This window comes from Symphalangus syndactylus, chromosome 4 (genome assembly GCF_028878055.3).
Source record: "Symphalangus syndactylus isolate Jambi chromosome 4, NHGRI_mSymSyn1-v2.1_pri, whole genome shotgun sequence".
In the NCBI taxonomy this organism is placed as follows: domain Eukaryota; kingdom Metazoa; phylum Chordata; class Mammalia; order Primates; family Hylobatidae; genus Symphalangus; species Symphalangus syndactylus.
Genome location: NC_072426.2, coordinates 79,284,146 through 79,297,852, shown reverse-complemented (window position 1 = coordinate 79,297,852; position 13,707 = coordinate 79,284,146). Strand labels below are relative to the sequence as shown.

The following is a 13,707-nucleotide window of genomic DNA, read 5'->3' as shown; positions in this document are numbered from 1 at the left end:
GAGAAGTCAACTGGCAACAGGTCTCATTGTCCAGTTGTTGTGATCTGTAAAGTTTCAGTTCCATGCAACTATGAGGGAGTCCTAATGATCAGTTTATTGAGAAAGAAACAGATGACAAATGTTAAATTTCTCAACCTGTAAGACTGGGAGGTCAATCCTATACTTTGGATATTTTTGCCTGCCTAAATATGATGTTGAATTGTAATTCCCAGTGCTGGGGGTAGGTCCTGGTGGGAGGTGATCATGGGGATGGAACCTTCATACGGCTTAGTGCTGTCTTTCTGATACTGAATTCTCCCAAGATCTGGTCATCTAAAAGAATGTGGCACTTCCCCCAACTCACTGTCTCTTGCTCCTGCTTTGCCTTCTGCTATGACTGAAAGCTGAGGCTTCACCAGAAGCTGAGTAGATGCCAGCACCATGCTTCCTGTAAAGCCTGCAGAACCTGAGCCAATTAAACTTCTTTCCTAACTTCTCAGGTATTTCTTTATAGCAATGCAAGAATGGTGTGACAGTCAATTTCTATGTTTATTCTCCCCAAAAAAGGCCCCCATAAACATCAATTGTATAGGAAAATTGAGCTGGTTTCAAGATCAGAAGTTTGGCCCATATTAATAGTGGGATTATTGTATTGTGCTCTTACTGAGTGGTGTTGTAAATTGACAACTATAGATTTTATTCTGTTCCGTGGAAAATTATGACTCCTTGAGACTTTATGTTTACAATTATTACTGTTCATTTTACCATCTCCTCTTCCTCCATGCAGCAGGAGCATGTTGCAAATCACACACACCAAAAAATTAAACACAGGGCATTTCAAAAATTAGCATTGGTATTGAACATGCTCCCCCACATCAGGCTTATTTGCCATTCGTATTTTTTCTGTAGTGAACTTTTCACACCAATCTTTCACCAATTTTCTTATTGGGATTTTTCTTCTATTCTTATCCAAAGTTGTTTTACAAGTATTTTTTTCAGTCCATAACTCATCTTTCCATTTCCTTAATTGTGTGCTTTCAGAACACAAGCTTTTGAATTTAACAAAATCTAATTTGTCAAAGTTTAGAGTACATCGTTTTTATTAAGTGTATTAATTTTTGTATATTCCATATTTTTATTGTCCTATATAGAAATCATCACCTAACTCAAAGCTATAAAATTTTCCGTTTTTCTTCTGTAAGTTTTAAGTTTGAGCTCTTATATTTAGACCTATGATGAGTTGAGGCTTTATATATGCTTTGGGGAGACAAAGTTAACACCACTTTTTTTTTTTTTTTGAGACGGAGTCTCGCTCTGTCCCCCAGGCTGGAGTGCAGTGGCGCGATCTCGGCTCACTGTAAGCTCTGCCTCCCGGGTTCACGCCATTCTCCTGCCTCAGCCTCTCGGAGTAGCTGGGACTACAGGCGCCCTCCACCACACCCGGCTAATTTTTTTTTTGTATTTTTAGTAGAGACGCGGTTTCACCGTGGTCTCGATCTCCTGACCTCGTGATCCACCCGCCTCGGCCTCCCAAAGTGCTGGGATTACAAGCGTGAGCCACCGCGCCTGGCCAACACCACTTTTTGAAGATGTGTCTTTCCCCTTGGATTTCATTGGCACATTTGCTGAAAATGTCCCAAGCACCTCATGATGTATGGCTGTGATTCTGGACTCATGTATTCACAATTGTTTTGAATATTCACATAAATTTATAATCCACTGTCAAATTTTAATTCAGGTGGTGTTTAATTAATAGAACAATTTGAGGAAAACTGACATCTCAAAAATAGTTTTCTTGCCTATTTTGGCCCTATTTCTGCCATACACATTTTGGAAAACTTTTTCCAGTACTAAGAATAAATATTGGAAGCTTTATTGAAATTGTATTAAATTTACAGAAACATTTAAAGAAAAGTGATATTAATGGTCTTCCTAATCATTGAAATTTTTACTTTGTTTTTTTTGGGTACATACTAGGTGTGTACATCTATGGGGTACATGATATATTGATACAGGCATGCAATGTCTAATAATCACATCAGGGTAAATGGGGTCTCCATAACCTCAAACATTTATCCTTTGTGTTACAAACAATTCAATTATACCTTAAAAATGTACAATTATTATTGACTGTAGTAACCTTGTTGTTCCATCAAATACTAGGTCTTAGTCATTCCACTTTTTGTGCCCATTAACATTCCCCACTTCCCCCTCATCATGCCCCCACTACCTTTCCCAGCCTCTGGTAAACATCCTCCTACTCTCTATCTCTATAAGTTCAGTTGTTTTCAGCTTTAGCTCCAACAAATAAATCAGAACATGTGATGTCTGTCTTGCTGTGCCTGGCTTATTTCACTTAATGATCTCTAGTTCCATCTATAATGTTGCAAATGACAGGATCTCATTCTTTTTTATGGCTGAATAGTACTCCATTGTGTATATGTATCATATTTATCCATTCATCTGCTGATGGACACTTAGGTTGCTTCCAAATCTTGGCTATTGTGAGTAGTGCTACAGTAAACATGGTGCAGAAATACCTTCAATATACTGATTTCCTTTCTTTGGGGTATATACCTACCAGTGGAATTGCTGGATTGTATAGTAGCTCTATTTTTAGTTTTTGAGGTACCTACAAACTTCTCCATAGTGGTTGTACTAATATACATTTCCACAGTGCATGAGGGTTTCCTTTTCTCCACATCCTCTTCAGCATTTCTTATTACCTGTCTTTTGGACAAAAGACATTTTAACTGGGGTGAGATGACATCTCACTGGAGTTTTGATTTGCATTTCTCTAATGGATCAATGATGTTGAGTACCTTTTCATATGCCTGTTTGCCATTTGTATGTCTTCTTTTGAGAAATGTCTATTCAGACTTTTGTCCAGTTTTCAGATTAGATTTTTTTCTATAGAATTGTTATAACTCCTGATATAATTATAGTTATAGCTCCTGATATAGCTAGTGATATAGTTTGGATATTTGTCCCCACCCAAATGTCATTTTGAGATGTAATCCTCAGCGTTAAAGGTGGGTCTTGGTGGAAGGTATTTTGGTCAAAGGGGAGGATCCCTCATTAATTGATGCTGTCCTCGCATCAAAGCCCATATTTCTGTCATATGCATTTTGGAAAAGTTTTTCCAGTGTTAAGAATATTGGGAGTTTTATTGAAATATTAAATTTATAGAAACAGCTATTATTTTAATAATGAGTCTTTAAACATTGAAATTAACTTTATTTTTAAATTTTTGTGGGTACAAATAGGTGTATATGTTTATGGGGTACATGAGATATTTTGATATAGTCATGAAATGTGTATAAACACATCAGGGTAAATGGGGTATCCATGACCTCAAGCAACCCTCACAAGACCTGAGTACTCAAAAGATCTAGTTAAGTGTATGGCACCTCCCTTCCCCTCTCTCTTTGCCCCTGCTCCTGCCATGTGAGATACTTATGCTCCTTTTGCCTTCCACCATGGTTGGAAGCTTCCTGATGCCTCCCTACAAGCTGATCAGATGTTAGCACCATGCTTCCCGTACAGCCTGCAAAACCATGAGCCAATTAAACCTCTTCTTTATAAATTACCCAGTCTCAAGTATTTCTGTATAGTACTTCAAGAATGGCCTAATATAGACGGATAGTTTGCAAATATTCTTTCCCATTCTTCACTGGGTTGTCTCTTCACTTTGCTATTTCCTTTGCAGTGCAGAAGGTTTCTAACTTGATGTGATCCCACTTGTCCACTTTTGCTTTGGTTGCCTGTTTGTCAAGTATTACAGAAGAAATCTTTGCCCACTCCAATGTCCAGGAGAGATTCCCCAATGTTTTCTTTTAGCTGTTTCATAGTTTGAGGTCTTAGATTTAACTTTTTAATTAATTTTGATTTTCGTATATGCTAAGAGATAGGGGTCTAGTTTCATTATTCTGCATATGGATATCCAGTTTTCCCAGCACCATTTATTAAAGACACTATCTTTACCCCAATGTATGTTCTTCATACCTTTGTCAAGTGAGTTCACTGTAGATGTATGAATTCGTTTCTGGGTTGTCTATTCTGTTCCTATGTGTTTGTTTTTATGCCAGTATCATGCTGTTTTGGTTACTGTAGCTCTGTAGAATAATTTGAAGTCAGGTAATATGATTCCTCCAGTTTGATTCCTTTCGCTCAGGATAGCTCTGACTATTCTAGGTCTTTTGTGGTTCCCACATAAATTTTAGGATTGTGTTTTCTATTTCTTTGAAGAATGTTAAAGTTTTCTGGATGTTCCACAGTTTGTCCATTAACTTGCTGAGTGACATTTTTTTTTTTTTTTTTTCCTGAGGCAGGGTCTCACTCTGTCTTCCAGGCTGGAGTGCAGTGGTACAATCACAGCTCAGTGCAGTCTCAATCTCCCAGGCTCAAGTGATCCTCCCAGCTTTCTGCCTCCTGAGTATCTTGGATGACAGGTGCATGCCACCATGCCTGGCTAATTTTTATATTTTTTGTAGAGACAGTTTTGCCATGTTGCCCGGGCTGGTCTCAAACTCCTGGGCTCAAGCAACCTACCCACCCCGACCTTCTAAAATGCTAGAATTACAGGCATGAGCCACTGAGCCCAGCCAGAGTATTTTCTTAGGTACATGAGATGATTCAGGCTCATCTTTTTCTCCCAATCTCTGACTAGGAATCATCCCTGGTCTCCTTTTTTTGTGGATAGCATTTAGGAACTAATAACTTGGCAGTTGGTGTGCTTATTGTTACTGAGGTGTCACTGCGTTTATGTCCTCTCAGTAGAATGAATCACAAAATATATGTATATGGGCACACACAACAATTTGTCTATTGTTCCTATATATTTAAAAGATAGTTCTATTCTAATCCCACACTCCAGGTTTTCTAGCTCTCCTCATTTCTATTTCTATAAATACCTTCTCTAACAGGGAGAAACCTTGCTGTCATCATTCTCAACATATTTATTTGCTCAATGGTACTAAGCTTTCAACAATGCTGCCCATCTCCTCCCCCTGTCCCTTCCACACCTCACCCTCGGCCCTCTTGGTGCCAGCAGACACACAGCCACAACTCCTCCCATCCCACAATGCAGGTCTAACTCCTCCACTCTGGAGAGGGAAGGCAAAAGAGACACATAAAAAGTCAAAGAGGGGAATCAAAATAAAGAGGAATGGAAGGCCACATTGATTTTTTTAAAATAAATCATCTTTTGATTGCCCTAATAAACATCTCTTGGTGATGATATATGGATATGGCTAGACTTTCTTTTTTTCAATTTTAGGATTTTGCATCTAAAGTTATGAGACTTTGGTCTATAGCTTTATGTTTTTTTTTTTCTTTTGGTTTTGGTATCAAGGTTGCACTGGCCTCAAAAACTGAATTGGAAAAGTTCCAACTATTTTCTTCTAGAAGAGTTTATAAAAGCCTGGTATTCTTTATTAAATATTTGGAATAACTTCAGTGAAGCCATCTGTCCTAGAGTTTTCTTTCTAAGCAGGTTTTTGAATATTCCACTCAGGTATTGTCTGCAGTTGTGACAAGGCACAATCAATCTCTGGTATGACCTTGTTTCCAGGGCTTTTACTGATGGCATGTTCATGAAAGGACCAACCTGCTGGCACTTCCTAAGTGCCAAATAATAAATTCTAATCATTTCTCCTTCGTATTGCAAAATGAAAAACAAAACAAAAATCCTACTAGTTTTCTTCTCAAATTAGCTTTTCAGCCTCCTGCCCTATGCAGCATGAGACATCTGGAAATTTCTTGAAAAATTATATGTGTTTGAAGCCCCTAATGTATCTATTTTTTTTTTCATTGCAGTCTTGATTGTTCTCCTGGCTTCTGGTCCCCCCATGCCTTCCCCTGACCCCCAGGGTATGGCTCTCTGCCTGAACCAAGTTCAGTATTCAGGTTCTTCTCTATAGCCAGAAGTGGAAAGGGTCCCCAGAGCAAACAGCTGCATTCTGTGCATGTCCTTTCTGGGATTTACCACTCTCTAGAATTTTGCCCCTTTAGTTCTCTTTGCTTCTATAGCAATAAGTTGCACTTAATTTTTTTTTGTAATTTTATAGTTGTCCTCAATCAGTCCATTCTGCTGCCGACTACTATACCTTACCCAATAGCAAAATCTATTTTTTTTTTTTGAATCAGTGTCTGTCGCTCAGGCTGGAGTGCAGTGGCATGATCTCAGCTCACTGAAACCTCCACCTCCCAGGTTCAAGTGATCCTCCCACCTCAGCCTCTCTAGTAGCTGGGACTACAGGTGTGTGCCACCATGCCTGGCTAATTTTTGTATTTTTAGTAGAGATAGGGTTTCATCATGTTGGCCAGGCTGGTCTGGAACTCCTAACCTCAGGTCTTGCCCACCTCAGCCTCCCAAAGTACTGGGATTACAGGCACGAGCCACCATGCCCAGACTATTTGTGCTTTTTCAAAGCCCCATATTTAAGTTGTATCTCTATACATATTTTAAAAAGTTATATCACCTATGAAAGACATGTTTCAGTTTGGAGAGAAATAGACTTGGATACAATAAGTCACTCACAGCAGAATGTCTTGGCTTACGTATTGGACATCTGCTAGGGCAGAAACCACCAGAAATCTGGACCCACTCTCTTCTACTAATTCTCATACAAGTTGCATACAAGGCAAGTTGACTTGCCCCTTTGATCCACCATTCTGAGATGGGTCGCCCAAAATTAGTCTGCCACAGGATTATTCAAAAATCCTGCTGGTGGGCTCCTGTCCTATGGCCCCAGATTAAGGGTCTTTCTCTTTCTTCCTGGACATACAAGAGCACTCTTGCTTATGGCTCCCTTTGCTAAAAAATCTTCCCTTATTTTACATATGGCTAAGCAATAAACCTTTGAACTAGTTATAGTCATTGGCTCCAGCGTGGCATCTTTTCAAGTCTCAGAAAACAGCAGTCTTGACAATGAACTGAACTGGATATTAACAAAGTAAAATGCTATTTCTCAATAAAAACCTTTTTTTGTGTGGTGGCTCATGCCTGTAATCCCAGCATTTTGGGAGGCTGAGGTGGGTGGATCATGAGGTCAGGAGATCAAGACCATGGTGAAACCCCATCTCTACTAAAAATACAAAAAATTAGCCAGGTGTGGTGGCAGGCACCTGTAGTCCCAGCTACTCAGGAGGCTGAGGAAGGAGAATGGTGTGAACCCAGGAGGCGGAGCTTGCAGTGAGCCGAGATCATGCCACTGCACTCCAGCCTGGGTGACAGAGCAAGACTCCATCTCAAAAAAAAAAAATTTTTGTCTCTACATTTTCTTAAATTGCTAGATATCCTGCAATTCAACACCTCTGGTCTATATTAAATTTAGATTTTAATCTAAAACGTCCACACATTGGATACAGTTAAAAATACTTTCTCTACTATCTGATGTTCACTGAGAAGGTACTTCTTATTACATATACTCTGTAAAATATAACCTCATAGTAAATGCTTTCCTATAGTTTCCTATAGTTTGTGCATTTTCTCTGGCCTCTTGACTTCACACAGAATGATTTTCCACATTCATTACATCCATAGGGTTTCTGTCTTATATGAGTTCTGTGGTGAACAATTAGGGCTGACTTCTGATGAAAGGTTTTTCCACATTCATTACACCCAAAAGGTTTCTCCCCTGTGTGTCTTCTCAGATATTCTGTGAAACTGGAGTAGTATCAGAAAAATGCATCCCCTCTCAACCTAGGGATGCTGAGCCAGGTTTCACCCTGTGTGAACTCTCTGATGTTTACTGAGGTGTGGCATTGAGCAAAATGTTTGCTATGTTCATTCACCAATAAGTGTTTTCCACTTTTAGTTTTTAAACATAATGTATGGCCCAAATTTCATAATAATGTTTTCCTGCATTCCAGATCTTCATATTGTTTTTTCCCTCTTTAAGTTCTCTTCCATACTGTGAGAACTGACTTCAGGGCAAAGGTATTCTCATTATCATATTAACAGATTTCTCTCACCCTTTATGTTCTCTGTTCTACAAAGTTCTGACTTCACCCAGAATAATTTCCCTCACTTACTACATTTATAGGGTTTCACCCCAAGTGTGTTCTCTGATGTACAGTTAGTTTTGACTTAATAATGATTTTCCACAAACATTACATTCCTAGGGTTTCTCTCATGTGTGTTCTATGATGTGCAATGAGTTTTGACTTCACACAGAATGATTTTCCACATTCATTACATCCATAGGGTTTCTGTCTTATATGAGTTCTCTGGTGAACAATTAGGGCTGACTTCTGATGGAAGGTTTTCCCACATTCATTACATCCAAAAGGTTTCTCCCCTGTGTGTCTTCTCAGATGTTCTGTGAAACTGGAGTGGTAGCAGAAAAATTTTCCACATTGAATATATTCATAAGATTTCTCACCTGTGTGAGTTCTTAGATGTTTAGTAAGGGTTGACTTCTCAGAGAATGACTTCTCACATTCATTACATTCATAAGGTTTTTCTCCTGTGTGAATTCTTTGATGTTCAATGAGGTCTGATTTTCTGAGAAAGGCATTCCCACATGCATAACATTCGTAGGGCTTCTCCCGTGTGTGTTTTCTGATGCACAGTAAGAACCGACTTAAACGAGGTTTTCCCACATTCATGACATTCATATGGTTTCTCGCTGTGTGTGTTCTCTGATGTTGAGTAAGGGTTGAATTTTCACTGAAGGATTTCTCCATTCATGACATCCATAAAGTCTCTCCCCTGTGTGAATTCTTTGATTTCTAATGAGGTCTGAATTCTTATAGAAGATTTTCCCACATCCGTTGACATTCATAGGGTTTTCCCTGTGTGTGTTCTCTGATGTCTTGTGTGGGCTGACTTCTGGGTGAAGGTTTTTCCCCATTCATGACATTCATATGGTTTTTCTCCTGGATGTGTTCTCTGTTGTAAATGAAGGACTAATTTTTCACTGAAAAAGGTTCCACATTCATTATATTCAATAATATTGTTAATTGAGTGGGTTCTCTGAATTGGAGTGGGATTTAACTTCTGGCTGAATGGGTAAACACTCTGATGTTCAAGGAGAATGGATTCCTCAAAGATACTTTCTCCACATTCATTACATTCATAGTGGTTCTCTCTTGGATGTGTTTGCTGATGAGTAATGAAAAATGACACATCACAGGTTTTCCCATGTTCAGTATATTTGCAGGTTTTCTGTCCTGTGAAGCTCTCTTATGTACAAGGAAGAGTGAATTCTCAGGGAAAGCTTTCCCACATTCATTGTATTCAAAAGGTTGCTCCCAATTTTTAATCTTCTGATGCCAAACGAGGTCTTCATTCAGCCAGAAGCCGTTCCCATTTTTATTATATTCAGAAGGTTCCTCTTCAAAATGAATTATTTCATGCTTTCATCACAGAAACATTTTCCACCTTTGTTAAACTCATTGAACTTCATTCTTGAATACTTTCTACTGGTATTAACTAATTCTGAAATACAGAGTGACAAGAAAGATTAGTTGACAATGATATGTAAGAGAAATAAAGTTAGCATTATGTTTGAAGGCTCAGTTTAGGCCATTATCTCCTCATACCTACATTATGACAACAATGTGCACACTTCCAGTCTTATGCCTCTTTTCAACTCAACACAGCAGCAACAAATCAAATTTCTAAAAGTTCTAATTCATAGATAGTCCTATAATCCAGGCTCCAATTCTGTGTGTTGTTGTTGTTGTTTTTGAGACAGAGTCTTCCTCTGTCACCCAGGCTGGAGTGTAGTGACGTGATCTCGGCTGACTGCAACCTCCACTTCCTGGGTTCAAGCAATTCTCATGCCTCAACCTCCCAAGTAGCTGGGACTACAGGCATACACAACCATGCTCGGCTAGTTTTTATGTTTTTAGTAGAGACAGGATTTTGCCATGTTAGTCAGGCTGGTCTCGAACTCCTGGCCTAAGGCAATTCACCCACATTGGCCTTCAAAAGTGCTGGGATTACAGACATGAGCCACTGCACCTGGCTTAATTGTTTTTCTAGCTCTGATTTACTAGGAATAAAAGTATGCAACAATAAGAGTGAAATCAATGACTGAACAAGCCATCGTTGCCACAGGATCCGGCTTATGGTTCTATTCCGGCTATGGGATTTGCCCTTTATTCCATCTACTGTACTATATTATACTGAGTCCAATGTTCCAAGAACAAACACTTTTTTTTAACAAGGTATCACTGAAGTAGACATATCTTTACGTTTAGATTCAGATTAGAACCAAGCCATTCTTTTACAAGTCTAGAATGAATATATTTCACTCTAGGTAAGTTCAGCTGTTTGTCCCTTATAAATTGCTCATTCCCATCATAATTTTATACTGATTGTTTTTTCATTGTCAGCTTACAGTCTAACAATGTTTTTAAAAAGTTGCCTTCCCAAGTTTTCCCACCACTTCCAGGTTCATTTACTAAAAAATGTGAAAGGACCATTTGTATAATTCATTTAAGCACAAACATCAGCTGGATTGCTATAACAATATTCTTTGTTAAACACTGAATTTTAAAATATTTCATGCAGTTCTGTTTTTGTTCACCAGCTATGTTCCTGGCAGCCATTACTTTACCTATGATTTTCTCTCAGTGTCATACATAGATATTTATATCAATGGTACTTAATAAATAATGTTTATCAGAATTACCCAGAGAGCTTTTTCAAACACAATTTTTTTCAGGCTTCATGCTGAAATCATTACTGCTTGAATGTTTAACTTTAATTTTAATTGCTTTTTATATTTTAGAGACAGAATCTTGCTCTGTCACCCAGGCTGCAGTGCAATGGCAAAAGCACAGCTCACTGCAGCCTCTTCCAAGGTTAAAGCAAGACTCTCACCTCAGTAGCTGAGATTACAAAAATTAGCCAGGCATGGGATCGCAGGTGTGCGCCACCATGCCTGGCTAATTTTTTAAGTTTTCATAGAGATAGGGTCTTCCTGTGTTGCCCAAGCTGGTCTCAAATTCCTGGGCTCAAGTGATCCCCCCACCTCAGCCTCCCAAAGTGCTGGGATTACAGGCATGAACCACTGGGCCCAGGCTATTTTAAAATAATTCTGTAAAAAAATGTGAATATGGTAGAATGCTAACGAATGAGCAACTCAAAAAAATGTATAGAAAAATATACTTAATATTTTATAGAAGGAGGGATGCTCTTTAATGGGAAGACTACACCAGAGAGCTTTCCAGCGGTGCTGAAAAACACTCTATATATTCATCTCAATGATGGATACATGAATGTCTCTTATACGTATATATATACATTACATGTATATATATACATACACATATATAATTTTATTAAGCTGTGACTTAACTATATAATTTATACCACAATTTAAAAAAAAATAAGATGTGTGTATGGAAGTGATACTGGGAGATGCTGGGTGATTCAGAGTCACTGGATATTTGGGTCATGTCAATATGTTATTTCCAAAGGTCTAGAGCCTCTAAAATATGATTCCTGAAGAACAATGGTCTTATTATCTGAACTTACCCTTTGTGATCTGCCTACCTTTAAATTCCATCTGGCACTTACTAACTCACCCTGATGACTCTGGCTTCCAAATTTTTCCTCTAATATCCATGGCTCCTTGCCTTTCTCCAACTTGAGGATCACTTCTGGTTTAGGAATGAGAATTATATTACTTCTGACAAACTAGGTGGGTTTCCCTGAAGGAGGAAAACAGTATACCCCAAACTGTACACACATACACACACACACACACACACACACACCTCATTTAATCCTGTCATGGGGCAGAGGAAAATATTCTTTCTGGTATCCAAAAGGGATACATTGTCCTTGATCTCTAAATCTCAAACCTAAACATTATTATATTTTACAAAATTTCCACAAGTTTCTATTGATAAGAAAGGACATGCATTCTGGCCTTCTACATGGGAAACAATTCCTACTTACCTACTGAGACAAGGTGGCTGTAGTTGTCCAGCATCACATTCCTGTACAGGGTCCTCTGAGCAGGGTCCAGATGCTGCCACTCCTCTTGAGTGAAGCCCATAGTCACATCCCTAAATGACACTGATCCCTGGAAAATCACACTTCTGCTCAGTCTGAAGTGATAAGAATCAGCTGATGTGAAAAAAGATGTTTAAGGACTAATTCTTACCATTTTTGTTGTTGAAAATTAAACAGAAAATGTTATAAAGGGCCTCCATGATACATGTTGTTTTATGTAACACATTGTGGGTAAAAAATCATAGCAGAAATATCCTGTTGGTGCATTAATTTATTACTTAATGCAAAAATATTTAGTACCTACATGTGCCTAGAGCTTTCTTAGTTTCTGAGTATTCTGATTTGAATACAAGAGTCTTCCTTACAAGAGAGGAACATATCTTCTCATGAGGAAACATACATACAGAGACATATCTACCACAGGACTTAAAGGACTAACACCACAGATATGTGCAACACAGATGGATCATAAAAGAGTTCTGTGCAAATTCATGTGAGAGTGTGTCCACATATTAGACTTCACCAAAGTGATAAAACTTTAGTTCCTTTGCAAACATGTAACAAAAACTTAAGGTTAAAAACCTGAAAAAATATGTGGCAAGTCAATGGAATTGCTTAACAGGATAAGAGCATGTCTTACCTGTGATGCTGTAAAGGTTGCAGAGGCATGGGAGATGAGGGAGACTAGGAAATACTTTTGGCTTTAATCCTGTTAGTGTTCTCCAAATATTTATCATTCATCTAATCCATAAAAATGTTTAGCAACTACTAGTTTTGTTTATATTTATTTATAAAGTAGATAAAATACAATCCACATATAAGGAAAGCTTAATTTTGTTCTTATTTTTTAGATAAAAATATAAATAGGCATGCTGATAGTTTCCTCCCATGTCCTAAAGGACTGGCAGTATATGGCATAAACAATTATCTTGCACACTTCCTTTAGGCCATAGGTTCCCTGCTCCCCCGACTCCAAGTCATTGATGCGAATAGCAGAAGTTGATGGTGAACTGAAAATACACACCTGAATCCCTGTAACGTAATTCAGTTTTCACTGAGGACGCAATGCCACCAAAGTAGAGTGGAGACTGTGCTGGAGAGCAGTGTTAGAGGTAGACTGTCTACATTAAGGGGCAGCAGTGGAGATGTGGAAGAGGGAATTCACTAAGCAAAGGAAGAGAGGAAGGGCTACTTCCAGATGGCCTGTATAGGGGCCTTAGAAGGTCTAGAAATTAGAACCAGGAGGTTGGGTGTTGGGGGAGGGGAGAGTGCAGAGTGACAATAAGACATATGCAGGCCATGCAGCTCTTGGAATGTCTTCATGTCATGGAAGTGAGCATGTCCAGTGGAAGGCTACAGAGATGATTCTGAAGCTTGGGAGAGACCTAAGGTCTGGAGTTCAAGACCAGCCTGGCCAACATGGTGAAACCCCGTCTCTACTAAAAATACAAAAAATAGCCATGCGTGGCAGTGGATGCCTGTAATCCCAGCTACTCGGAAGGCTGAGGCAGGAGAATCTCTTGAATCCAGGAGGTGGAGGTTGCAGTGAGCCAAGATCGTGCCACTGAACTCCAGCCTGGGTGACAGGGTGAGACTCCATCTCAAAAAAATATACATGTCAGAGAAGAGAAAAACAGCATCCCAAAATTAAATGTTAATATTTGCCTAACTGTGAAAACAAAACAAATACTCTGTGAACACTACTAGAAAACAAAATAGGCCAGGTGTGGTGGCTCATGCCTGTAATCCCA

The 13,707-nt window shown here is 38.8% G+C and overlaps 1 protein-coding gene across 1 annotated transcript in view; it reads right to left on the bottom strand.

Moving 5' to 3' along the window:
* Positions 1–1,830: 1,830 nt before the first annotated feature.
* The window catches only part of LOC129480827 (zinc finger protein 37A), a 33,411-nt gene continuing 21,534 nt past the window's right edge, over positions 1,831–13,707 (bottom strand). The window contains 11 exon segments of the mRNA XM_063637358.1: positions 1,831–8,078; positions 8,081–8,115; positions 8,117–8,530; positions 8,532–8,613; positions 8,616–8,669; positions 8,672–8,776; positions 8,779–9,165; positions 9,168–9,347; positions 9,350–9,424; positions 11,524–11,624; positions 11,896–12,070. Of these exon segments, the coding sequence (XP_063493428.1) occupies positions 7,990–8,078; positions 8,081–8,115; positions 8,117–8,530; positions 8,532–8,613; positions 8,616–8,669; positions 8,672–8,776; positions 8,779–9,165; positions 9,168–9,347; positions 9,350–9,424; positions 11,524–11,624; positions 11,896–12,070 (1,697 nt within the window). The 3' untranslated portion in view covers positions 1,831–7,989.